Genomic DNA, 25822 nt, shown 5'->3' on the forward strand with positions numbered 1-25822 from the left:
GGCGCCTCTCTCCAGTTCAGTGTTAGGTACTTAATTATCTTTGAGGGGCAGGACCTAGGCCCTGCTCCTCTCCTGTCCTCAGCATTTCCTGCTGGCTTAGGAAGATCCCTGCTCAGCTTGTTGGCTTCTGAGAGTCCCTTTGTGGACATAGCCTTAAGGGACTTGGCCAAGGTCATACAGGCACTCTGTGGTGAAGCTGTGACTTAAAAACATATCCCAAATCTAGAGCTGAAATCCTAACCCCTGGGCAATCCTTCCTCTCTAATGACAGCCTGTGAACAACCTGCGGAATGCCATATTACGTATGTTGTATTACTTGAATGAGCAAGAACAGACCATATATCACACACCTGCTTTCCCTAAGATGGCTCTGATTCAACCACAGCTGCACTCCCTCCTCCCATAATCAGGCCAGAGGGTGTGTGCACCCTGTTAACCCTGGCTGCTTGCTTCCTTTTCCTACCTTCCTTTAGGAACAAAGGATATTGGTGGTTCTGGCACAAAAGAGTTCCCTGTTGAGTCCTCAAAGGGCTGGTAGAAGCCATTACAGTCTCCTGTGTAGATCATCTACTAATGTTGTGTAAGGATTTGAAGTGTGGCTCCAAAGACGAAAGATTATCCTCCATTTTGGAAGTCAGGGCTCTGCCTTGCAGGAAGCTGCAGGCTGTTTTCAACACCAGGCTCTTAGGTTTTTTGTGTTAGAGTTTTGTAATGTTCAATAAATACAAGCTCTTCTTCATTTTAAAAAGAAGACTACATTTCAGGCTGTAGAGCTCAATAAATGCTGAAGCCTACTCTTGACCCCAATTCAATAAAACTGTTAAGCTTCTGATTAAGGTGCCGATTTTTAACTGTGCGGTTAATTTACCACTGGAATAATTTATCAACTGAAGTGATGGATTGTCCATCATTTGAAGTCGTTAAATCAAGAGTAGACGTTTACTAAAAGATACCCTGTACTACAAGCAAAAATTTGGGTTTGAGACAGGAATTACTGAGTGAAATTCTATGGCTTGTGTAATGCAGGAGGTCAGACTTACTGATCATGATGGGGCCCTTCTGGCCTCAGTCTCCAAATCTATTCATTAAGTCCATGCCTAATATAATGGGAACACATAAAAAGTGCTTAACTTCAGCAGAGGTGTAAGTATTTTCCTGAATCGGAATGCTTCAGAGAATGGTGTAAAGCACACCTTATTGATCATGAATTTCACTGGCTGTATACCACTGATGGGTTATTGATTATGATTGAATTGGGTTTTTGCCACTGTCTGTTGTGTTGTATTCTGTGTCATGTGCCAACATGCCATAGAGCTGTGCACACAGTAGTAATTAAAGTAGATAAATTTTCAAATCAAATATTTGAAAATGACTTTCCTGCATAATTTTGAGTTCAGGATTCCATCTTTCCCTTTTCACAGCTGACAACATCATAATCACCTAAAGCAAGTCCAGTGTATATACACAACTCCTTGCTTAGTTTTAGGTGTTTGTGATATGTTTTTAACTGTTGCAGGTGAAATACAGAATACTGAATGCAAGCCAAGCCATAGGAGTAAATTACTAATGATGTTAGCTGAAATAATTTATATGTATGAGACTATTTACATACATAGTCAATAGGGAACTGTCTGGTTATTAGAGGCGCTTGTTTAAAAAACATTTTAGAGCTCAAATGAAAAAATATATCAATCCAGCATGACATCTAGACCTGAACTTTATATCCATAGACCGATTAATGGATTACTTTACATTTACCCCGATACAGTTTTTTCCATCCATGGCATGCATGCCAAATTTTCAAAAGTGCGCTTTTGCATGTGCATTTTGAGCACTTGAGCCATAATGTAGGTAATATTTTTCATGTAATAAGAAATCCATGTATAACTTAATCTAATTGAAAACATACACAAAGACAATTTAGGAAAAGGGCAGTTTATTCATATAATTGTGTAAGATCTACAACAACAACCATTCTAGAAAAGGGTTAGCAGTTTAAATTCTCAGGTTAAACATGATGCAGTTAAAGAAAACTTGCCCTCATATCCTGCATAGGCTTCATAAATGCATACCAGGGAGCTCCAAATTGAGTACAAGAAAACAAACAAGTCTCAACTATTTCCTCTTTTTAACTTGACCACTTAAATATTGAAACCTTTCTTGTTCAGATGTTAAACTCTTAAGTGTCCAAAGTCAATCACTTCTTAGTTTTTTTTTTTTAAATCATGAAATACTTGAATTAGATTTTTCTTTTGTTTTAGAAAAAGAAAAATTGTTCCATAATTATAATGCTGGAAAAGGTTAATAGAAAAATTATGAAAACATAGCATCCCAAAAATAATGTGAAATTGTTCGCCTAAACTTAATCATCATTTATTTATGCACCTACAGCCAATTGCTGTAATGATCTTTAACACAATGATATTGGAATTTGAAAATTTAAACCTTATTTACCAAATTTGGGTGCTGGCAGTTAGGCATCTAAATCAATAGTTGGGCACCTAAATCAGTGGCCTGATTTTCAGAGTGATAAATAAAGATTCATAGAGTCACAGATTCTAAGGCCAGAGGGACCACTGTGATAATCTAATCTGACCTCCGGTATAACACAAGCCAAAGAATTTCCCCAAAATAGTTCATAGAGCGGATTTTTTAGAAAAACATCCAATCTTGATTTAAAAGTCATCAGTGATGAAGAATCCATCATGACCCTCAGTGAATTGTTCCAATGGTTAATTACCCCCACTGTCAAAAATGTACCCCTTATTTCCAATCTGAATTTGTCCAGCTTCAGCTTCCACCCATTGGTCCATTATATTTATTCTCCATGTAAATATGTACAGACTGTATCAAGTCACCCCTTAACCGTCTCTTTGTTCAGCTAAATAGATTGAGCTCTTAATCATTCTTGTGGCTCTTTTCTGAACCCTCTCTCATCTATCAACATCCTTCTTGACCTGTAGGCACCAGATTCAAGCACCCAATTTAAAAAAGTTGGCGTATGTCATGAAGATTATGGATGGTTTTATATCATGATTTAATGCTGAAAATACACTGATTTCTATGTTATATAGAACAGTCAATAAGAATTTTTAAAAATGCAGCCATCATCCCCCACCTATTCAGTTCCCTGAATGAAGTTTATTCAGTGGAATCATTTACAGTATTCTTATAACAAAAAGCTAACTGCTGTAGAGTTTTAAAAGTTTCTATTGTGTGCATACTGTGAATACACAGAGGAAGTGACAGGAGACTTCAAGATACAGACAATCTTTGTGCAAAATGTCATTAGAAATTGATTTAACCTTCTGGATGCTGTGGGCATCCTATTCAGTCATTTGACAGTTAGGTTGGAAAGCATCTGCATCCTAATTTTATAAATGTACTAAATCATTCAGAACAATGTCCTGCTTTGCCAGGTACTGAATCTAAGGCCTGGTCTACACTACTGGGGTTAGTCAACCTTAGTTACACTACTCCAGCTTTGTCAATAACGTAGCTGGAGTCAACGTAGCTTAGGCTGACTTGCTGTGATGTCTACACCACGCGTTTATGGGAGAGGCTCTCCCATCAACTTATCTTACTCCTCTTGTTCCGGTGGAGTATCGGAGTCGATTGGAGAGCGTTCTCTAGGGGATTTACCGGATCTTCACTTGACCCGCTAAATTGAACCCTGCTGCATCAATCGCAGCAGCATCAATCCCCGGGGGTAAGTGTAGACATGGCCTAACGTTAATTATTAGGAAAAGTTAGGTATTACAAACAAAAAGGTGGAGTAGAGACTCAATACAGAGAACAACATTCATATAAAGATGCAACAGAAGTGTTCTGTTGGGTTTATAAAAACAATTACTCCCTCAACTCTTCCAGCCAGCCAGTTAATGACTAGGAAGTGCCCTCCCTTTTGCCCATTATTGCTTGATTATATTTTACTTCTTCAAATAAAAAAGGCTGCCCCTGTGATTTTCCAAGCTGTCTAGGGGATTTGGATGCCCAGTTCCAGTTAATTGTTTGACCATATCCTGCAGGCATCTTTGAAAAATCTCAGCCTTTGCCTACTCTAGGCCAACCTTTTTATTTCTCTCATAATCTCCTAACGTTGGTGCTGGTAGCAGCAGCGCTGCTTTACCACTGCTAGTGGCGGTGAGAATGCTCGTGCGGGCTGGATGCTGGCATTTCCCCCACCATGTTCTGTAATGCTGCTCAGCACAGAGTTAGAGGAGATGGGTGGGGGAAAAAAAAAAAATCAACAGCCAGTCTGCGCTAGTGCTCTGTCTAGCAGTTACCTCAGTGAAGTTGCACAAATATTACAGCAACGATGAGAGATTTTAAGTAAAAACTCTGTGTAGTCAATGCTCGAGTGGTTCAGTTAACCAAAGTACCCAATTTAAACTTTTGCCCAAAAGTTCATGCAAACATTTTGAGTGGTTCAGAAGAGTTCAGGGTACATCTGGCCTGCCGAAAAGCTGAAAATATTGAAAATTTCACAAAAAAGTTTATTCTCATAAAGGTTTTCAGAGCAAATACTCTGATTCTAGCAGTCTGTATGAACCCCATCTGGTTTAGGTCACATTGTTTCAGCTGATGGAGGAGCTATTTGGAGACATTGTTGGTTGGTTCACTTCCCCTCATATTTGCCACTAGCATTTTTAGGGGAGTAAATAGTTTCTGCCCCACCATTCTACAAACAGCAGAATCTGGAAATGGTCCTTTAATTCTGCTAGTGCCGCATATGGTATTTATGTCTTTACCTCATTCTTGGGCTAAACTGCCCCAAATTTATCAGAGAAATAGGGAATTCCCAGAACAAGCCATACAAAAGATCATCAGACTTGTCTTTACTATTTACCCCCTCAGATGTGTTGTTACTGGTGGACTCTTCCAATTATCTACATTAGCATTATTTTATGTACAGTGGAAATGTTAATAAACTCATTTGTAATACCTACTGGAGCAATTAGGAAAAGCTGCATAGTCACTGTTTTGATAGGCAGAATACAAGCACAAGCCTTTTGCTACTTACCCTTCATTAACATTCATTTTCTGATGATAGCAAATAAACCTTACAGCTTAAATATCAAGGGCATTTGTTTACTCCATTCTCATACAAATGGTAATAAGTAGCAGCAAGTAAAGATAGGAACAAATAAGAATACTGAATTAAAAAATGGCATATTCACTAACTTGTACCTTTAGTAATTCTGTTTTGGGACCCAGTGATCTCCCATCAGGGCTTAAAATGAGTTGTAACTTTCCCCTAATCTCCCTTATCCTCCCAGCTCACATCTCTTCCTCCTTCCAGGATTTGCTAAGGTCTTTCAGAATGCTGATAGGTGTGCGGTGGAGGCAACATATCCAGCTACCCTTCTACTGGTTGTTGATGCTGCATGTGTGTTCTAAAGCAGTATTTCTCAACCTTTCTGATACTAGGGATCAGCTTGCTGCATTCTTAAACTGTGTCAGAGAGATCTCAGGGACTGGCACAGGTCCACAGACCGCTAGTTGAGAAACACTGTTCTGGAGACAGCAAAGCACTCCAATATGCAATGTTGTATACTTCCCCAGAAGAGACAATGTGTGTAAGTTCTACTTCTGGGGTACAGAAGGAAAGTTTTCAGATCTGAGGGATCACTTAGTGGGGACCCTAAAAAATTGTAACATTTTAAGAGAATATCACAATATCCTTGAGATGCAAGTAGGGAGCAGGGAGTCCCAGTCACATTTCCATAGGTAAATCGCAGGCAGTATCCTGGGAAGGGAAATAACATTACAGATAATCACAGGGTGGAGTATGTGAGTCAAAGAGGTAGATAAGTTCTAAGTTGAACCCCAAAATGAAGTCTCCTAGCTCCATGCTGAATCCTAAATGTAAGGCCCATATAAATCTCCTAGTAATGAATACCTTGTGGGGAGGAAAATACTACTCATTATTGATGTATGCTTTTGGAGATTAAGGAGCCCAAAAGTGCTAGGAAATTGTCATTTTATTCATAGGCCAGTGAATGAACTTAGAAGTAGCTATAGAACAAGAACCAGTTCACAGTTCAGGACCAGAAAAGCTTCGTTCCCCAATTAAGCTAAGATTATTACTCTTGTCAGAACTATAAATGATGTGATGCAGCCAATACAGATTCCTTTACATCAGGAACAAAGGTGAAGGGATTTCATCAATGTAACTCACCTATAACAATCATTTTTATTTTGAAATAAAGCAGTAAATAGAGTTGACAATTATTTCAGATAGTAACATACAGGAAATTAGATCATGACTTTTAGCAAAGAGTAATATTAAAACTTTCTATTCCATATGGATGTCACCAAAAGGAATTGTGATTTCAACCAAAGCTGCTAGGCTTTGAATGACATATGGAGTAGCCTTTTTTTTAATACAAATACTTATAGCAGTGTTATTCTTGCCTTCCACATTTTTCCTGCCATAATGATTTTAAGCATGAACATAGTTTGAGGGTCAACATGAATTTCAGATATATTATTTGTGCTTGGGTTAGCAATATAATTTGACTCATAAAATTAGCAGATTTAAATCTACTATTCATTGAAGACCCATCTACATTACAATATATATTTTTGATTTGCATGCTAATTCTGAGATTGATGTTTAGTTTAAAGTATAGTTTTTCACATCCACTTGGAAGTGAATTTAGCCTTTTATACATGGTGCAGATTAGAAAAGGGTTGATTTCCTGATTCTATTGTTATAGCATATTTTAAAAGAAAAATATTTGAGATGAAAATTGAAGTAAAAAATTGTTTAATGTTATTTTATGTAACTATTAATATATTACATATATGGATGTTATACCAAGTATGCAAAAGCAACATAATAAATCTTAATTGTATATTATTTAGTGTCCCCTTGGACAATAAAATGTGCTTTAAATCAGAGACTTTCACTGTAGCTGTTGGAGTAAAAGCTGAGCAAAAGGTATCCATCCTGGAATATTCCTTATAATTCAGTAAACCTGTTTATTTTTGTGAGGAATAAAATTTCAAATAATCTGGGGAAGATACAGTTTGGGATATTTATTTTGTTAATAAAATATCTATTTCAAGCAGTGCAAATTAGCAGTCTGAATAGATGTGTTATATTGCAACATACTTAGAGCTAGAGAGAGAAATTTTGCCTTTCCAATTGCCTTTCCAATTTAAAAAAGTAAGTTGCTTCATGAGGATGGTTTAGATTACCTGGAAGCAGTCCACATTAATTGATACGATAGGTTATTTTCCCTTCCTCTTTGGCTCTTTGCGAAAAAGAGGACTGGAAGGGCTTTGCGCAGCTAGGAATAGAAGCACTAGTCTCACATAATCCATATACAAACACTTCTCAAATTTATTTACTAAATAAGGTAATGGGGAAGGTATTGTGCAAATTCCTCTGATAACCTTTCCTGCTGACAAAGACCTTCGTGAGGTTAGTGAAGTAAGCCAATTATGAACTATTGTTAGCATTTGACAGAAAAGGTGATGAGTGTTTCAACTCAGAGTTTTCAGTAGAATTTGGAGAAATGAATTGCAGTGACTTTAAATAAAATTAATGCTGTGTTTTTAATTTAGTAATAGATAAGTAACTTTATTGGCAACTGGCAGATCAGTGCTACACCTTAATTATTGGTAAGTTTGTAAATTGCAATTCTGTTAGAGTAAAATGGTCTCATTCAGTTACACATTTTTATTTTATATTTCATTCACATATGTTCTTTGCATTCATTGATGCAAAAACCAGTGTATGCTACACCAAGAACAATTAATAAGACTGGCAAATTATTATATAAATAATGCATTCTCATTTCATCAAAGAAGAAACAAATATATAATGCATATTCTAATGGAATAAGATATCTTTAGAGTTTTTTATAATTCCTTTTTATTTACTATTTTCATACTACACTAAACAAACATATCAACATGGCTGATTTCTGCAGAAGCACAGCACACTAGCAACAAACTTCAGTGGTAACAAAGGAAACGCTGTGGGGGTGAAAGCATTCCAAAAGCACCAAATTGTCAGTGCTCCCAAAAATATGAATATGTAGAAAAAAGAATAAAGTAGATACAGATACAAACCCAAATAACTCAGCATCTTAACACCACACAGCTGCTTCAATTTAACTGCAGTAGTGGCATTCAGGTTAAACAATGGAATACAAAAGTCCATCTATGCTTCTGAGAGGCGGCAGGGGGATGTGCTGCCCCAAACTTATCAGTAGCCCATCTCTTTGAGAAATGACTATAAAATGTTACATTTATGCAAAAAAAGGGAATTCTAATAAATCTATTAAAATATCAAACACATCTTTCTACCAGTTTAAACATACCATGTATTAAAGGAGGGAGAAGTCTTGCTGGCAATGGCGCAACCCAGTTTTAACAAGAATTTAGTCATCAGAAGTCTCTACCAATGGTCTCCTGATCAGATCTCTTATTTTAATAAGGCAAACAATTAGTCTGAATTCAGAAAATATACCATTTCTTCTTGTGGGTAACTGAGTTTTGCTGGGAACAGTTAATACCTTGTCCTCTGTTCCTTCATCCATGAAGTGTTTGATTTCCCTAAATTCTTTCCCCTAGTCTTGTCATGGAGTTCATATAAGAAAAGAAGATAATCTCATTCTCTTCATAGAAGAGTTCTTTTTATATTCTTGGCAACCTTTAATACTCATTCACACTCCCTGACATCAGTCAATGTGATAATGAAGATTCTCACCATTCTCCTTTACCACCTGATCTCCTCATAGCACAAACTGAGGGTAATAATTTCTCCACAGAACATAGTTCTTCTTTAATATTTAGGGTGTGTATGATTTTCAGAATGAGTTTTCCGTAAAAATTACTGGATCAGGATATTTATCCACTAGGATCCCAATTACCCTTATATGCTGGGATCCCATTAACCCTTACATTTTAACAATTAGCAATTTAACATGCCTCTCCCACCACACACAAAATACTTTTAATCACTGATTTAGCTGAGCAGCTTCCACTGAATAAGTTGAACAATGTGCATAGAACTGGAAGGAACCTCGAGAGGTTATCTAGTCCAGTCCCCTGCACTCATGGAAGGACTGAGTATTCTCTAGACCATCCCTGATAGGCGTTTGTCTAACCTGCTCTTACTCTCCAATGATGGAGATTCCATAGCCTCCCTAGGCAATTTGTTCCAGTGCTTAACCATCCCGACAGGAAGTTTTTCCTAATGTCCAACCTAAACCTCTCTTGCTGCAATTTAAATCCATTGCTTTTTGTCCTATCCTCAGAGGTTAAGAAGAACAATTTGTCCCTCCTCCTTGTAACAACCTTTTATGTACTTGAAAAGTGTTATCATGTCCTCTCTCAGTCTTCTCTTCTCCAGTCTAAACAAACCCAGTTTTTTCAATCTTTCCTCACAGGACATGTTTTCTAGACCTTTAATAATTGTTGCTCTTCTCTGGACTTCCTCCAATTTGTCCACATCTTTCCTGAAATGTGGTGCCCAGAACTGGACACAATACTCCAGCTGAGGCCTAATCAGCACGGAGTAGAGTGGAAGAATTACTTCTTGTGTCTTGCTTACAACACTCCTGCTAATACATCCCAGACTGATGTTTGTTTTTACAACAGTGTTACAATGTTGACTCATTTAGTTTGTGGTCCACTATGACCCCCAGATCCCTTTCCGCAGTACTCCTTCCTAGGCAGTCATTTCCCATTTTGGGTGTGCGCAACTAATTGTTCCTTCTTAAGTGGAGTACTTCACATTTGTCCTTATTGAATTTTATCCTATTTACTTCAGATCATTTCTCCAGGTCATTATGAATTATAATCCTATCCTCCAAAGCACTTGCAACCCCTCCCAGCTTGGTATTGTCTGCAAACTTTATAAATTTACTCTATGCCATTATCTAACTTGTTCGCTGCTATCTGCAGTCACTCCTAGTCTCTGCTAATCCATTCCTTTTAATTGGATAGTCTGAATGACATCGCCTCCAACTTCCCCTCTGCGAATGTCAAGGAAGCTTGTAAACTCACCTTGCTAAGTAGCAGTTCCTCCATCAGTTTCTTTCTAGAGCTATCTTTATCCACAGTTGACATCTGTGTGATGACAGCCAGAGAAGGAGTCAAAGATGGCTTCTGGGGAACTGGAATTGAGGTTGAAGGTCTCAAATTAAAAAAGTCATTTATTTCTGGTTTAGTTTTGCTCTTAGGCATTATTCACAGCTCTTCTCTCTCTTCAAACAAAAGGAACAGTGGCCCCACTAAAGAAAATCCAAAGTTATTGAATGTGCTAGACTTAGTAAATATTAACTTTGGCTCTCAGAGCCCATCTACAGCATGTCTTTCAACAAAATCAGGCTCCCCCTCTTACCTCCACCGTGTTTCCCTTTTTTCTTCATTTACCTCTCCCCTCACAATGTATTCCTGCTAATGACAGCCTCTTCATCACATGTAGCTTCGTGGTTTTCAGTTTGATTTCAACTCTTCTCCTACAGTCAGTTCCGTCTGTGATAACTAGTAGTGAGAATGCAACCAATAACAAAATATTAATTGCTAATAATGTACAAAATATCACATGACCAAACATGTGGTCTAAGGCTAGGCACAAAGTCTCAAAATGTACATTAAAATATATGTATTAGCAGGAAAAATGCTCTGAAATAGGTCTCCACAAATTACATATACAGATCTTGATTTACATTACAGGGAATTTTCTGGGAATACCAGAATATCAGTTTTATATCTCTCATGTCAGGGAGGTTTACATTCTCAGAATTTCAATCCAAGGCAAACCTTTCTATGTTAAGTCTCTACCTAACTACATTTTTCATCCAACATGGGTTCAGACTATTTGTACTCATGTAACTTAAAACCAAATTTGATTTTCTTAAAGTTTAGATTTGCCAAAGGATTAGTCCTTAGTGTATTCTTAAAAGATGTTGGAATTGTGGACGACAAAGGGCCAAATTTCAGTTTAAAGTAAAAAGGCATCATTCACTGACTTCAAAGGAAGTTGCTCCCTCTCCCTTGGGACTAAATTTGACCCAAAAAATTTAAGCTACTAATATAGTTCACACTGAAAAGTGAGCATAGCTTATGCAACTGATATTTTATTATGATTTGGCTTTATTTTTATGGTTCTTATAATAAAAAAATGGGCTAGAGACATCAAACAAATAAATGCAACCTTTACTGTTCTTCACTGTATAAAGTCCTCAGTTTGCTCACTGTATAAAGACCTCCGTTTGCTAGTAAAAAAGGATATAAAAACACATAAGTGTTAGGACAATTAACCAAAGGCCAATTAAACACAGAAAAGTGCAAATAAAGCAATTTAGTCAGTGTCAGTGTACAGCAAAATATTCACATTGACCTCAATAGACAAGCCTGTCCTAATAGCATAATTTAATTTTAGTAAATTATAATCAGTCTCTCTCTCTGTCTCTTGTCTAATGTGTGAGAGAGAGAGAAATTAAAGCACTCAGGTGTACTTGCTGCTATGATGGTACCACTACACTTCCATGTCAGCCAGCCATGATACTTACAATCATTACTAGCATCACAGTGGCTGGCCCTTGTGTTCCAAAAGCACTAATTTCACAGCTAGATGACTGAGAATTTCTGTGGCTGTACTACTGTAATGTGAATGTTTTCCTTAGACCACAGTTTTAACACTAAATACATGGTTAACTTTACACACATGGGTAGCCTCATTGAAATCAGGATGCAGGCCTAAATCCATGTACAATTTAAGCAGAAAACACTACTATTTTATCTCCTCCTCCCCCCAATATGAGACTTCTGTTTTAAAAGACATTATTTTACATCTCTGACCTAGAGTTATTACTCTACAAGTATTGTCCCTGACTTCTGAAATAACCATATCTTTTACCACAATGGAAGTCAGAGCATTGATCAAATTCTGAGAGTAATAATCCTTGTTTAACTAGAGAGTTATCTGAGATATTTCTGCTAGAATGTTTTTGTCATGTTTGAAGAGGAAAGGGGGCTTTGTTGTTGTTGTTCTTAATCTAAAATGGATTCTAATAGCAAAGAGACTTTCACAGAGATCATCCCCTTTAACCCCAGCAGCAAAGCCCAGTACAGTCAAATTACAGTTTGTGTGGTTATTTTCAAGAATTTCAATCTTATGGTATAACCTTGTATTACAGTATCTCTTATCAGAGTGCTAGAAAGAGCGTTTAAAATTATTAAACTGTTTGAATTCTCTGGGCACTGTCACTTACAGTTTTAATATCACCTTAAAGTACTACAATTTTTCCTTCTAAACTGGCTAACATAGTCAATCTTTTACTCTACTTCTTCCTCCAGTAATCTTATAGGGTCAAATGCTTGTTCTTGTACATAGCCTGAGTATTCAGGTTGTGCACAGGTGAGATCTGGATGAATCCAGAAGGAATTTCCAAACCAATTTTATAGACCTAATAGATTTAGAAAAGCATCTAACTATTGGATGTTTATCCTAACTTGAATTTTGAACCTTTTTAGGGTTACACAAAGCTAATCTTTATTTATGCACTGATTGAGAAGCGCAGTTCTAAAGAATGCATACATGGAATGTATTTTTAATCAGGATTTTATAAAACATTGCATTCAACAAACTAAAGGTAGACAAGAATTGAAGCTGATTATCTTGTATAGATGTATTCACCAATGTTAAGTATATTGTTTGATAATATATTATTTCTCTCTATCCAAGTGGCGTCAACAGGGTTTTGCTCAATATCAGAACAACTTAAGGGAGTGGTTTGGTTGTTCCTTTCAGAGTGTGCGTCTGCCTTTTGAGATAATTTCACTACTATATTAGGAATTTCCTCTGAGAAAGGAAATATTCTCTTTTTTCCTGGAGAGAAAAGCAAATTCTATAGTTCAGACAGAAGCTCTTTGAAAAGACTGGACAAGTTCTCTTAGCAGTAACCCCTTCTAAGAGCAGGCGTGAAGATCTTATCTTGAGAATCAATTTTAAAAGAGTATTTTCTGAGCATAGACTCAAATCCTGCAAGTAGTTATGCACATGCTTACCTTAAAAAACAAAAGGAACTACTAACCTGACTACGGTTAAGCATGTACATAAGTGTTTGAAGGAATAGGGCCATGTGATGGAGTGTATAAACCCTATACTGCCAGGGAAGGGGCTTGGGAGACTGGGTGCTAAAATAGCCCCGCCCCTCTGGTGCTATCAATCATGCACGGTAGAGAGGAGGGCTATAAAAGGAGGAAGCTGCAGTACACAAGGGGAGAAATCTTCAGAAGGGATTGACTAGAGGAGCTCTTGGAATGGCAGGAGGAACCCTCATGCAAGAAACTGCCCAGCTCTATAAGGAGTCTGGCAATCCTCAGGGGTAAGGCTTGTAGGGAGAGTCTGACCTGGCTACTAGCCATAAAGACTCCAGCAAAGCTGCTACCCAGGCACCCCTGAAATAAACTAGTGCCTCAGGCTTTTTGTTGCCTTGTTATTGACCCCAGGAGGGGCTCAGTTTGTGTTGACCTAAACTTTTGCTTTTCCCCCACCCAGAGGTAAAGTAAACAGGCCCCCAAGGGTGGGGTCACTACCAGGAAAGAGGCTGTGACCTGTACTAGGCCAACCCTGTGATGGAAACTGGGCATGGTGAGGGCCCCCAACCCAACTAGGGAGGTGCATCAAAGATACTCTTTAATGTAATGTAGAGTGAGATCGCTAATAATTATTGCATAACTACAATCCATAAACGCAATTTCTCTAAATGGAAATGGAGAAAAAAATTTGAGAACATTTTACTGTATTTTAAGACATTGCTTTCAGTGATATGACAAAATCTTCACAAGATTAGAACTTCTGTTTTTTCCCCAATTTTTGTATTATCTTAGCAAAGAGAGATTATGATAGTCCTGACCTGATGCAGGCAGGGTACTCATGATATTTAGTTGATGAAGCCGATACTGTGAGTGGTGTTTGGCAGACACAGTTGGTGTTAAGTCCAATTAAAGTTGTCTTCAAACAGTTTCATTCCATCATTATTTACCATTCATAATGAATTAGTTCATTCAGTAGCTATAGTTTCCTTAGGTGCATTGATGTGGACACAGCTACAAAACAAGGACAGACACATGCATGGAATTAAGCAGCAGACCGCAACTTTTATTAAACTTTTAGCACAAGGGAGGGGCACTGCCTTCCCATCACCTATACTCTCGTCTACCAGGCATTTAATTGGTTCCAGTGCAGGGGTTTGAGGGCTCTGTATGATATGACCCATAACTTGGAGCCAGGATTACAGAGCTTCTTACCATATAACCCATAAAGTGATGTGGGCTCTCCTCAGCTCTGAGTCCTACATCCTCCCACCTCAGAGGAGGGACAGAGGGTGCAGCAGGGTGGGGACCTTGGCCCGCAGAGGCCACAAGGTCTCACCCTACCACATGAGCTCAAGGCCCATCCCAAAAATCCCAGATCTTTTGCCTCTGGAAACCATTCATTTTATTCTCTTAACTGCACTGGCAACCAGCTGTGAATTGTGACGAGTAAGCAACACCACCCCAGTACCTCAGCTAGGTACCATGCACATTCCTAGTTTACCCACTGTGGCTTGCAGGTGCTGCGAGAAAGGCAAAAAACTCCCCGGTCCTCTGCTAATTTGGTCCATGGGAGAAAAAATTCCTTCTTAACCCCCCTAAACAGGCAATCATCTAGACTCACAGCATCTGTCGAACCTGGTTCCCGTTCCTAGTTCGGGTGGGCAGGGCGGGCTTCTGGAACAGAGCCAGAAGAGCTCTCCACATGGCCTCTGCGCGGGGCTAAATCCTAGGAGCTGAGGAATGTTGGCCAATCAGCAACCCTCTCCCAGCTGGCCAGTGGGTGCCAGAGACTCCCATGGGAGAAACTACCTATTGTAATTGGCAACTGCCTCCTTCCCTAACTACTGGGTGTCCCCACATCTCCATCAATATCCCCCACCTGTTGATGCGAGTGGGTAGCATTTGTCTACTATGCTGCTGGAGTTTCTCTTTGAGACTATCTTTTAAAGGTTTCCTTTGTCCACTTTGGGTTGCTTTTCTGTCTACTCACTTTGATGTGTGCTTCTTATACATTTGTAGGATATGACCTAGGTGAATCTTCCTGGGGCTAGTTCACTCCAGTACAGGTAATTCTGGTTATTTTATCTTATCACTTTAACTGATGAGTAACAAAAAATGTGTTTCATATGGAAACTAACATTTTGATGTTTTACGGATAGCAAGCCCATGTCTCTGTGCCATTCCTTAGGGTGGAAAACACAACTGCATTTTAGTTAGATTTTTGAGCACAGTTGAATAATGTTTCCTTCACATAGCTGTATAGATGACCAAATGGAGAACTGGTTTCCTGTGTATATGATGTCATGCCCCCATACTTGGGAATGTAAGTAGTGAGGACCCTTATAAAACATATTTTGGTCCCCACATTTAGCTCTTGTACCATTAATCCTAACATTTGATCTAAGAGTGGACCTTATCCTTCAACCTTTATTCACATCAATAATCCTTAATCACAGGAGTTGTCCCCTATTAGTCAATATGATTAAGGACCAATGGATCAGCCCCATTTTTCAGTGCTGGTTGGTACAGACTTGAAATAGTCTGCAATACTACTAATCAAATCAAAATTTTCCAAGGCATTTGGACCAGCACACAGAGTACAAATTGCACCTCCTTGCAACCGCAAGGGCCACTATGTTCTAGCGATAACGGGAAGAGTCGTCTCTGGTACAGACCCAGGGCCGGCTCCAGGCACCAGTGAACCAAGCAGGTGCCCGGGGCGGCAAAGGTAAAGGGGTGGCAGGCTGTCGGGCTCTGGGGCGGTAATCTGCCCTCAGCAGCGGTGGGAATTCGGCGGCCGCTCCGTCAGTGGGTTGTATTGTTACTGTTCCCCTCCCACAAAAGTTTCTGAGGGAGAGCAGCTACAGTTTCTATCAGGCCCTCCAGCAAAGGCTGCACTGGGAATGTGCTACAATAGTGCCTCTCCTGACTACTATGGCCACACCCCCTCCCAGCCCAGAACTACTCATCTGGGGCTGTACTGGCACCTTACAGGCGTCCCAATGGAGGGCCCCAGTATATACTGGTTTATGCAGACAGCCTAGAAAGCAATAATGATTACAACAAACTGGGGTGATAGTGGGCAATAAAAGAGTTTGCCGTGTGATATACAAAACAGCCAATGCAGATTTAGGCTACGTATGCCAAGCACATCATAAGGCAATGAAGTAAAGTTGTTAACATATGGTTATGGTATAGCTGTACTTGAACATCGTATTCAGTTCTGGGCATTACATTACCAGAAATGTATTGACAAATAGCAGGCAGTTTAGAGAAGAGCAACAAAAAATATATTGACAGGTTTCAGAGTAGCAGCCGTGTTAGTCTGTATTCGCAAAAAGAAAAGGAGTACTTGTGGCACCTTAGAGACTAACCCATTTATCTGAGCATAAGCTTTCGTGAGCTACAGCTCACTTCATCGGATGCATATATATTATGCTGGAGGACGGACTTCTGAAGAAAGGCTAAAAGAGCTAATAGCTTTGCTAAGGCAGGACATAAGTTTATGAATATTTTGAATGCTTTAAGCAAAGAAATTATGTAGAATGCTACCAAGGGACTATAACTATGAGTAATGGGATGAAACTAAGAAAAGGAAATTTTAGGCTAAATATAAGGTAAAACATTTCTTGAGATTATGATGTATCAAACTGCAGAATTATCTCCCAAGGGAAGAGATAGGAGTCTCATTACTTAGGACTTTTAAAACTAGACAATATGAACAGTGGAAAATGTACCATAGGGAACAGTTGTGTCTCAGCAGAGAGATAGATTTGATAATCTAAAAGGTCTTTCTCCATCTCCAGTTTCTATTATTCTGTTTTTATGTAAACAGAAAGATGCTTAGGTCTATCACCAAAAGAGAAAATCTTCACTTTCATCATCAACCTGATATGATTTGTTTTAATCTCTGAGATGAAATTAAGTCAACATCAGTCATGCCTTAGCTAACCTCAGGAGAAAGCTTAGGCTGAGCTTTATGGCTTTTGTTTATGTTACCAATAAATCCCTATGAAGGGGGTAAATTTGAAGCATATGTAGTGCATGAGCACTTTGTGTGGAGCAGAGTGGAATTATATCAAGCCCAGTGGACTCAGGATGTACTCAGACGTGAGCACCAGAGTGCTTAGTCAAAACTGACTTATTGCACACAAAAGGACTGCATCTCTATGCAGGTCCTGGAACCTGACCCCTCTGACAAGCACATTTTCTCCTAGGGCTTTTCCTCATCTAAAGGACTCATCCAGGAAGTGATACATATATCTGGAGAAGGTGTTGGCTGCATTAGAGTTGTTTATTTTTATTATTGGAGCAAAAAGAGGAAATATAACATGACATGTTGATTATGACTACTTATGCAAGAAGAAACAGGGCATGTCAGTCCAAATAAATGAGTGTAACTTATTTTATTGTTATGATTACTGTATTTTTTTCCCCGGAAAAGATACTGCTAGGAAAAGAGTTAAAGTGCAATAAATTAAACTAGTGTAAGGTCACAAAATCTCCATGTAATAACCTACCATCTCATGAAAATGTAGTCCCTATAGAAATCATAGCATAAAATTGATGATACTATTTAAATGAACATTAGGGCTATATGTTTTGCTCCCTACTCTAAGCCAATTAACAAAGAAATGCTAGTTGGTGCCAGCAACAACTGTCCTCTTTGACATGAAGGAGGGGGCAGGGAATACTTGATGTATATGCAGGTGTTACTTATTTCTGTTTGAAGACAAATGCACTTTATATGCAGTTAGAATTCCTGCCAGCCTGTAAGTGATCAGCAGGAGGAAGAAAATACCATAGATGCTTTAAAGAACAGCTGTGGAAGACCGTGTTTCCATATCTTTTATGTAAGATCTTGATAAAATTCTGCAAGTGGTTGACGGTATAAAGATAAATTCCATTAGCATTATAGGCTTGCACCAGGCATTTGTTTTTATCCTACTCTGGCATTTAATTGAACTCCATCCAACTTAACACAACTGCAGTTTTCATTTGAACTTCTTTAGAGAAGTTATCTATTCAGCTGCCAAAGCCTGTCATTACCATAACACTAGAGACCCTCACAGATTAGAAAAGGGTTCCTTATCCCACAAGTTTTGACATTTCTCAGTCTATTAGAGACTCTGTCTGGATCCTGAGTGGTGCTGATCTCTTGGAACTCCCATAGACATTGGTGGAAGCTGATGCTTTTGGGGTTCATCCAAACCAGTAAGGGGTTGCTTTGTAATCCTGGGTGCTTCTGTGCTTTGCAGCTTTGGCTCAGAGCTCTGACACCAGCAGCCAGTTTACAGCACAGTGACCTCACCCTGGCTTCCACCACCCTGGTTACTCCTTGCAGGGTGACACCAACAACCCCTCCAGTCCCAAGTCTCCCCAAAACCATCTCCTCTGCTGTGCTCAGCCTGTCTCACTGTATCACTTAGAAAATTGTATTGAGTTTGCTGGTCCTTTAAAGAGACAGTACATGGCACCAACCTATTAGTTCAGATGAAGATTTTACTGTTCACTTTGGAACACTACACTGAGATGGTTGTATAATAAGACAAGATTAAATTTATTAACAAAGAACAAATATTTAAGTGATACCAAGTAGAAGGAATTGAGATAGAAATTGTTGCAAACAAAAATAGGTTTTAGTCTTTTTTTCAGACTAATTTTCTCACTAGGATCCAACACAGAACTCAAAGCACTTGGTTCTTTTATCTCTTCAGGTAAAAGATGCCAAAATGGCTCTCTACCTCTAATATCCTCAACATTTATCTTTGTTTTCCAAGTCAGGAAGCCCTCCTAGGGGCTTACCTTGCTGTGTCCGCCAGGGAGCTGATACCATGTTAATTTTTGCAGTCTCCTTCCCATATTGTGATAGAGTGGCTATTTCCCTCCTCTCACTAGTTTGATGACTGTGTTTACTTTTTATGTAAATGTACTTTCATTGTGTCTTTGTTCAGTTTACATTGAAGACACGTTCAAGCAGGCAGGACCACATTCCTTTATCTAGGGTGAAATGACTTAAATCCTACCCGCCAAACACATTTAAGAATATATTTCCAGCCTATATTTAAAACTTTTCACATATCACCTGCACATATACCATGCAATAATATCAATGACCAGCATGTTACCAGTTTGCATATGATTCCTTAGTTATGTGATACCTTTTAGATACAGGTTAAGAGAAAATCAAGCCAGAAGAAATACCGTGATATGAGTCCATGCCTCTTTTGCTTTCAGTTGTCTGAGAGCTGTTATTTTCATCTTTAACTATCATACTGTGCATCAGTCTTGAAATGTTAGCCTTTCATTGCCTACCTCCACCCACCTATTTAGATGGTAAGCTGTTTAGCGCAGGGATCATCATTTGTTCTGTATTTGTACAGTACCTAGCACAATAAGGTCTTGGTCCTGGACTAGGGCTCTTAGGCACAACAGTAATACAAATAAGTATTTATTAATTATTTCTTATACCATATTGAAACATCAGCCCTTTACAAAGAAGCGTGCAGAAAATAATCTAAACTACTATATCAAGCCAAGGATTCAAAATTTTTTGGAAAGTAGTGTTATTTTATTTCTCAGTCTCAACTATTTCTTCATAGGTGGCACACCGTGAAACTCATGAAATCCATTAATCTATTATACCATTTGGATCCGTTCTTATTTCCATTTTCATGGGATGTACCACAAGTTTATCCCGTGGAAAGTATAGATTTCCTCAAACCTCTAAAGGGCAACAAAGGAAAGTGTAGGTCCACTACTTAGCGGGAAGGAGAGCTAATAACTGACAATACCAAGAAGGCTGAAGTGTTTAATTCCTGTTTTGCTTCAGTCTTCACTAAAAATTTTAATTTTGACGAGGTGCTTAACAGAACAACAACAAGGGGGAAGAAACACAAGACAGAAAGGGCAAAGAACAGGCAGAATATGTTAGAGAATATTTAGAAAAAAATAGAATATATTGATAAGATAGATGTATTCAAGTCATCAAGGCCTGCCAAATTCACCCTAGGGTACTTAAAGAACTAGCTGAAGCAACCTCAGAACCGTTAGCAATTATCTTTGAGAAATCATGGAGGATGAGTGATGTCCCAGAGGACTGGGAAAGGGCAAACAGTTTCTTTCTATAAAAAGGGAACAAATAGAACTCGGGGAATTATAGACCGGTCAACCTAACTTCAATACTTTCAAAACATTCTGGAGCAAATTATCACACAATAAATTTGTAAGTACCTAGAGGATAGTAGGGTGATAAGTAATAGCCAGCATAGATTTGTCAAGAACAAACCATGTCAAACCAACTTAATTTCCTTCTTTGACTGGATGACTGATTTAGTGGATAGGAAAGAAGCAGTAGATGTGATGTATCTTGATTTTATTAAGGCTTTTGACATAGTCAAGCACAATAGTCTCATAAGCAAATGAGAGAAATGTGGTCTAGATGAAATTACTATAAGGTGGGTGCACAACTAGTTGAAAAACTGTACTCAGAATAGTTATCTATGGTTTACAGTCAAAATGGGAGGACGTTGTAGTGAAGTCAATGACTCACTAGCACAGCGCCTCCTGCTGGTCATTTTGGGAACTAGCTCTCCAGCATAAGGAGTGCCCTCTGTAGGCTGGTGCCTTACCTGCCACTGGCCCCTGTGTCCCTCCCAGACCCTGATGCCCCTTTATCTTGGGGTGCTGCCCCCTGACAATGTCCCCACACTCTGGGTCTCCCCTCCCAGGGAACCCCCAACCCTCTAACACCCCCTTGCATCAGGGGCTACTGCCAGTCATCATCTAGCCCCTGCTCACTGGGGCAGACTGCAGTCTGTAAACCACTCATTACTGGCAAGGGGGGTTTGGACTTGCTGCCTCTGCCTAACTACAGGCCACACCTTTGCAACCCCAGTACCTGTTTTGGCCTTTGACCAGGCCCGCAGCCTCAGGATTTGCCAGGCTGGAGCACCCCAGCTCCTCCTCCCTTTCCCCAGCACTGCTCAGTCTCAAGTTCCCTTCTCTCCTAGGCAGCCAGGTCCTTCTCTCTCAAGAGCTAGAGAAAGATTAACTTAGCTGCTGGTTCACAGCCCTTTTATAGGGCCAGCTGTCTCCTAATTGGGCGTAGACACAGCTGTGGCTGCCTTCCCAATCAGACTTTTCTTATTGGCTCTCAGCCTCAGCCCTCTCCAAGGGCTGGCTTTTACCCCGTTCAGGGCCGGAGCAGGGTGACTGCCCCACTACAGGCGTATCTAATGGGGTCCTGTAAGGATCAGTCCTGGGTCTGGCACTATTCAGTATTTTCATTAGTGACTTGGAAAACGGAATAGAGAGTCTGCTTATAAAATCTATGGATGACACTAAGCTGGGAGGGGTTCCTAGCACTTTGGAGGACAGGATTAGAATTCAAAATGACCTTGACAAATTGGAGAATTTGTCTGAAATCAACAAGATGAAATTCAATAAAGACAAACACAAAGTACTACACTTAAGAAGGAAAAAAATCAAACGTACAGCTACAAAATAAGAAATAACTGGCTAGGGGATAGTACTGCAGAAAAGTTATAGGGTTATAGTAGATCACAGATTGAATATGAACCAACAATTTGTAGTTGTGAAAAATTCTGGGGTATATTAACAGGAATGTCATACATAAGAGAACATCGGAGTTAATTGTTCCACTCTTCTCGACACTGGTGAGGCCTTAGCTAGAGTACTGTGCCTAGTTTTGGGCACCACACTTTAAGAAAGATGTGGACAAATTGGAGAGAGTCCAGAGGAGAGCAACAAAAATGATAAAAGGTTTAGAAAACCTGACCTATGAGGAAAGATTTAAAAAACTGGGCTTGTTTAGTATTGAGAAAAGTAGATTGAGGGGGAACTGAAAACAGTTTTCAAATGCATTGCGGACTGTTCTAAACGGCTGTGATCAATTGTTCTCCATATCCACTGGAGGTAGGACAAGAAGTAATCAGCATACTTCGCAGCAAGGGAGATTTAGGTTAGATATAAGGAAAAACTTTCTAACTATAAGGATAGTTTAGCACGGGATTAGGCTTCCAAAAGAGGCTGTGGGATCCCCATCATTAGAGGTTTTTTAAGCTCTGTTTAGACAAACACCTGTCAGGGCTAGCTAGTCTAGGTTTACTTGGTCTAGCTTCAGTGGGGGGGATGGACTAGATGACCTCTCAAGGTCTCTTCCAGCCCTACATTTCTATGATTCTATTAAATCCTACCATACTTTCTTACTCTGAAACATTTTCTTTCCTGAAAGCCTCCTTTGCGTCATTGCCACCACCCTTAATTGAATCTAAAATCACTATCTTGCAACTGCACTATACAGACACAACCATGCAGAGATAATCCCAAGAATGCAGTTGTGGAATTGGAGCCAAAAATACCAAAATAAATATTTTAAGCTGTATTTTTATATGTCCACACTTTGCATGCTTTTGGGGTACACAGTGAGATTATTTGATGGTTTACCTCAACCTTCTTCGGAGGAAATGCAGAAAAGATGACTTAGAAATAATGTATACAATACATTTTGCATTGCTTTTGTGCTAACATTTTAAGCATGTGTTCTAATCAGGAACCTTTTTATATCCCACCTAAATTTCATTTCCTCAGTGATGGATATAAATATAAAAGATGGTGTTGAACCAGTAGAAATCATAGGTTTCAGAGTAGCAGCCGTGTTAGCCTGTATTCGCAAAAAGAAAAGGAGTACTTTTTAATAGAAATCGTATCACTTTAATTTAAATTTATGACCTATACTCATCAGGGAAAAGTAAGTACAGTATCCAGCTGGACCATGTAGATTTATTGTACTACTCCAATACCACTCTATGTCAAAAATAAAATAGGCCACTACTTGAAGGCAACCTGAGGGAATGTAGTTCAATTTATATTAAAAAATACCTGTCTGCTAGTTGGAATTGTTTGTAATGGAATATACCATATCCCACTAACCTCTGCACATTCCTAACACCAAAATAATTTTAGAATTCCAAATACACAATAAATGGGATAATTTGGAAGCATTTCCACCTTTGGACCAAAATTTGTGGGCTCATGTTTCATAGTAGAATCTGGGCATACACAATAGAGGTTAACATTTCTATTGGCTGTACTATCCTGCAGATGACATAATGAACTAATGTCTCAATTTGCCTGTTCCTGATGAGTTGTTCAGGTAAATGATAAAGATCTAATGAATTAAAGTAAAGACTAATGGCTAACAGATGTACAGACACTATCCACTCTGTTAATTAATGCCTGTATATATATTATGTGGAACTAGTTCAAATTACTGTATGTGGAAAGTTTACATATTGGAACTGTGTTTAGAGTGTCAGTGTACAGCTCAATGAAAGCATTTCAGATATATTATGAAAAGTGCTTTCAAATAGCTAATAAAACTGTGGCATTTATTCATGACCTACAAGTCCTAATTAACTTTCCTCCATTATGAAATTTCTCTTCTCCTCAAAGACTAAGTAAGTGAAGGCAGCATTTTTACGATCACATGCAAAAATGTAAGATTATATCTAATTTTCCAATGGCATATTTAAAAAAGTACAAATACATAAAATTAATATTGCTGATAAAATGTTCTTCGGTCTGTAGAGACTCGTTTAACAAAGTAACTTCAGAAAAATTTAATATGGATAAACTATGGCATATTTAAAATTCTTGATAGTTTACTGAATTGCCATTTAATACTAAGTTTCTTCAAGCTGCAAGAGAAAGAAAATTATTTTTTCTATTGCTTCTCAAAACCAGATGATGTCTCCAAATACTACAGAAATTGTTTCTTTTTGTGTTCAAATGAGTTCAGACCTAAACTAATGGAACTCAGTCATGAATCATAAATAGTGATTGAAATGATCATTGTTTTGCTGATAGTTCAGTCAAAACCCAATTTTCTCTTTCATGTAAATACTATGCATACTTGACAAAGAGTCTTTATTTTTCATAGCAAGGAAATGTTTGTTTGAATAAATTAACTGGATGAGAATGTCCTTTGGATTCTGACCTGTGTTTAACATTTTCTAGTAGCAAAGTGAAACACTGCAGATGATCCCTTCGACAAATGATTCTGTACTTTGTCCATGTAGCTACGAATAATGTCCACATTATTAGAGACAAACTTCATATTTTTCCCCTAATTCAGGAAATGAGAGCATACTGGTAGCAAAAAAACCAGGGATCCTGCCTAAAAAAATCCCTTTGATATAAATCAAAAGTGCTTGCCCTTATACCTATGCAGTAGTCAGAGTTTATAGATTTGGTAATGGAGCCCAATACAAATCTGATGCAAACTGTGATTTAATCATCAGAATATATGTCCTCGTTTTAAGAAACTTCATGAAGAATATCTGCTACAGCATTTAGTGAAATAGATTATCACCTCTAGCAACCAAAACCAGCACACAAAATCAGATTATTTTATCATGAATAAAATATACTTATCTTACAAAGGGCTCTTGTACCCCTAGCTCTGCTTGTTTGGTGGTTTTGATGTCTGTCTATGTCCTTGTATGTTTGCAACTCAATTATTCAGTTCTCACCATAAAGAGAGACGTATCTGCACAGTACCATTCATGAGTGTCTTGCAAACAAAACCAAAATGTTTTGCTGTTTTTGAATAGTGTCCTTGCTTCATTTTGCAAGTCAGTTTTGGAATAAAGACCAACTATTTAAGCAACTTTCCAGTGGTTTTCATTAAGCAAAATATTATTATATATTATACTTTAATTTCCACACTGACATTTGTCGGTCTTGGATAGAGCTGATTTACTGCAAACTTCCATATACTGTAGATGAATTTAAACAATAATCTATGCTTGAATGCAGGTTGTGTTTCGGTAATGTTGGGACTGTGGGAAATAAAAGATTTAAAACAGTGCACTTTTTGGACTTTTAACAATCTGCTTCAGTGTCACTTTATAAAAGATTGATAATCCTTGTCTGATATCTGGTAAGAATTGGGTTAAATTCCTGATTTATGTAGGGAGGAACTCCTGCAGCCATTGCCAGGGAACAACTACTTGAGGCTTGGGCTGCCTGCAGTCAAGTAATTAGTCTAACTGAATAGCAGAAGTTCTAGTAGGAGATTACTAATTAATTTAATTGACATCCTAAACCAGTTTAACAGAAGGGAGGAGGAATATAAACCAACAGCAGGGAAAGAGCTGATGGTAGAAAATAACAAAGGGTTAGATAAATGAGTTCCCTATATGGTTTGTGTGCTTTAAATCTACTTCTCTGAGAAAAGCCTATGATTGAATTTATGGCTGTCTGGCCTTCTGTCTCTCTGCCTAAGAAACAATTGTTGTTTTCAAAATTTTGATGTGATGTTGTCTAAAGCTTCCATGTATTCTATTTAAACTTGGGATAATCCATTCCTTGCTCTGGAACTTGAATTAATTGTGAGTTCACTTTCCTCTGCAAATGCTCATAATAATGGTTAGTACAGGAGACTGAGCTAAAATCTGGAGGAGAAGGATGATCCAGTCGTTAGGGCACTAGCATAGGACTTGGGATCTGGTCTCTGTTGCACTACAGATTTACTGTGTGATCCTGTTGGGCAAGTGAATTGGCCTTTCTGTGCCTTGGTTCCTCATCTGTAAAATGAAGCTAATAGCACTTCCATACTTCATAGGAGTGTTGTAAGGATAAATAAGTTAAAATTGTGAGGTGCTCAAATACTATGATAATGAGGGGGGCATATAAGTATTTAAAATAGCTAGCTATTGCATGACTTTGA

The 25822-nt window shown here is 38.5% G+C and overlaps 1 protein-coding gene and 1 long non-coding RNA gene across 9 annotated transcripts in view; one reads left to right on the forward strand and one right to left on the reverse strand.

Annotated features, from left to right (window-relative positions):
* The window catches only part of PACRG (parkin coregulated), a 494910-nt gene that overhangs the window by 427335 nt on the left and 41753 nt on the right, over positions 1–25822 (forward strand). Inside the window, exon 7 of one of the 6 annotated variants that reach the window (XM_048844073.2) lies at positions 15088–15134. The exons of the other annotated variants lie outside the window; for them this stretch is intronic. Coding sequence (XP_048700030.1) covers positions 15088–15119 — 32 coding nt within the window. The 3' untranslated portion in view covers positions 15120–15134. The remainder of the gene's footprint in view (positions 1–15087; positions 15135–25822) is intronic. 6 annotated transcript variants of the gene reach the window in all.
* Positions 1920–24606, reverse strand: LOC125633985 (uncharacterized). 3 transcript variants are annotated; one of them, XR_007355756.2, is made up of 6 exons: positions 24531–24606; positions 13887–14079; positions 11180–11240; positions 10364–10506; positions 10027–10136; positions 1920–5749 (listed from the first exon to the last, which is right to left on the reverse strand). It is a non-coding gene; the product is annotated as an uncharacterized LOC125633985 (long non-coding RNA). The 3 variants fall into 3 exon arrangements; XR_007355758.2 differs by lacking the exon at positions 24531–24606 and adding an exon at positions 20969–21254; XR_007355757.2 differs by lacking the exon at positions 1920–5749 and adding an exon at positions 6103–8590.

Source organism: Caretta caretta, chromosome 3 (assembly GCF_965140235.1).
Source record: "Caretta caretta isolate rCarCar2 chromosome 3, rCarCar1.hap1, whole genome shotgun sequence".
Lineage (NCBI taxonomy): Eukaryota > Metazoa > Chordata > Testudines > Cheloniidae > Caretta > Caretta caretta.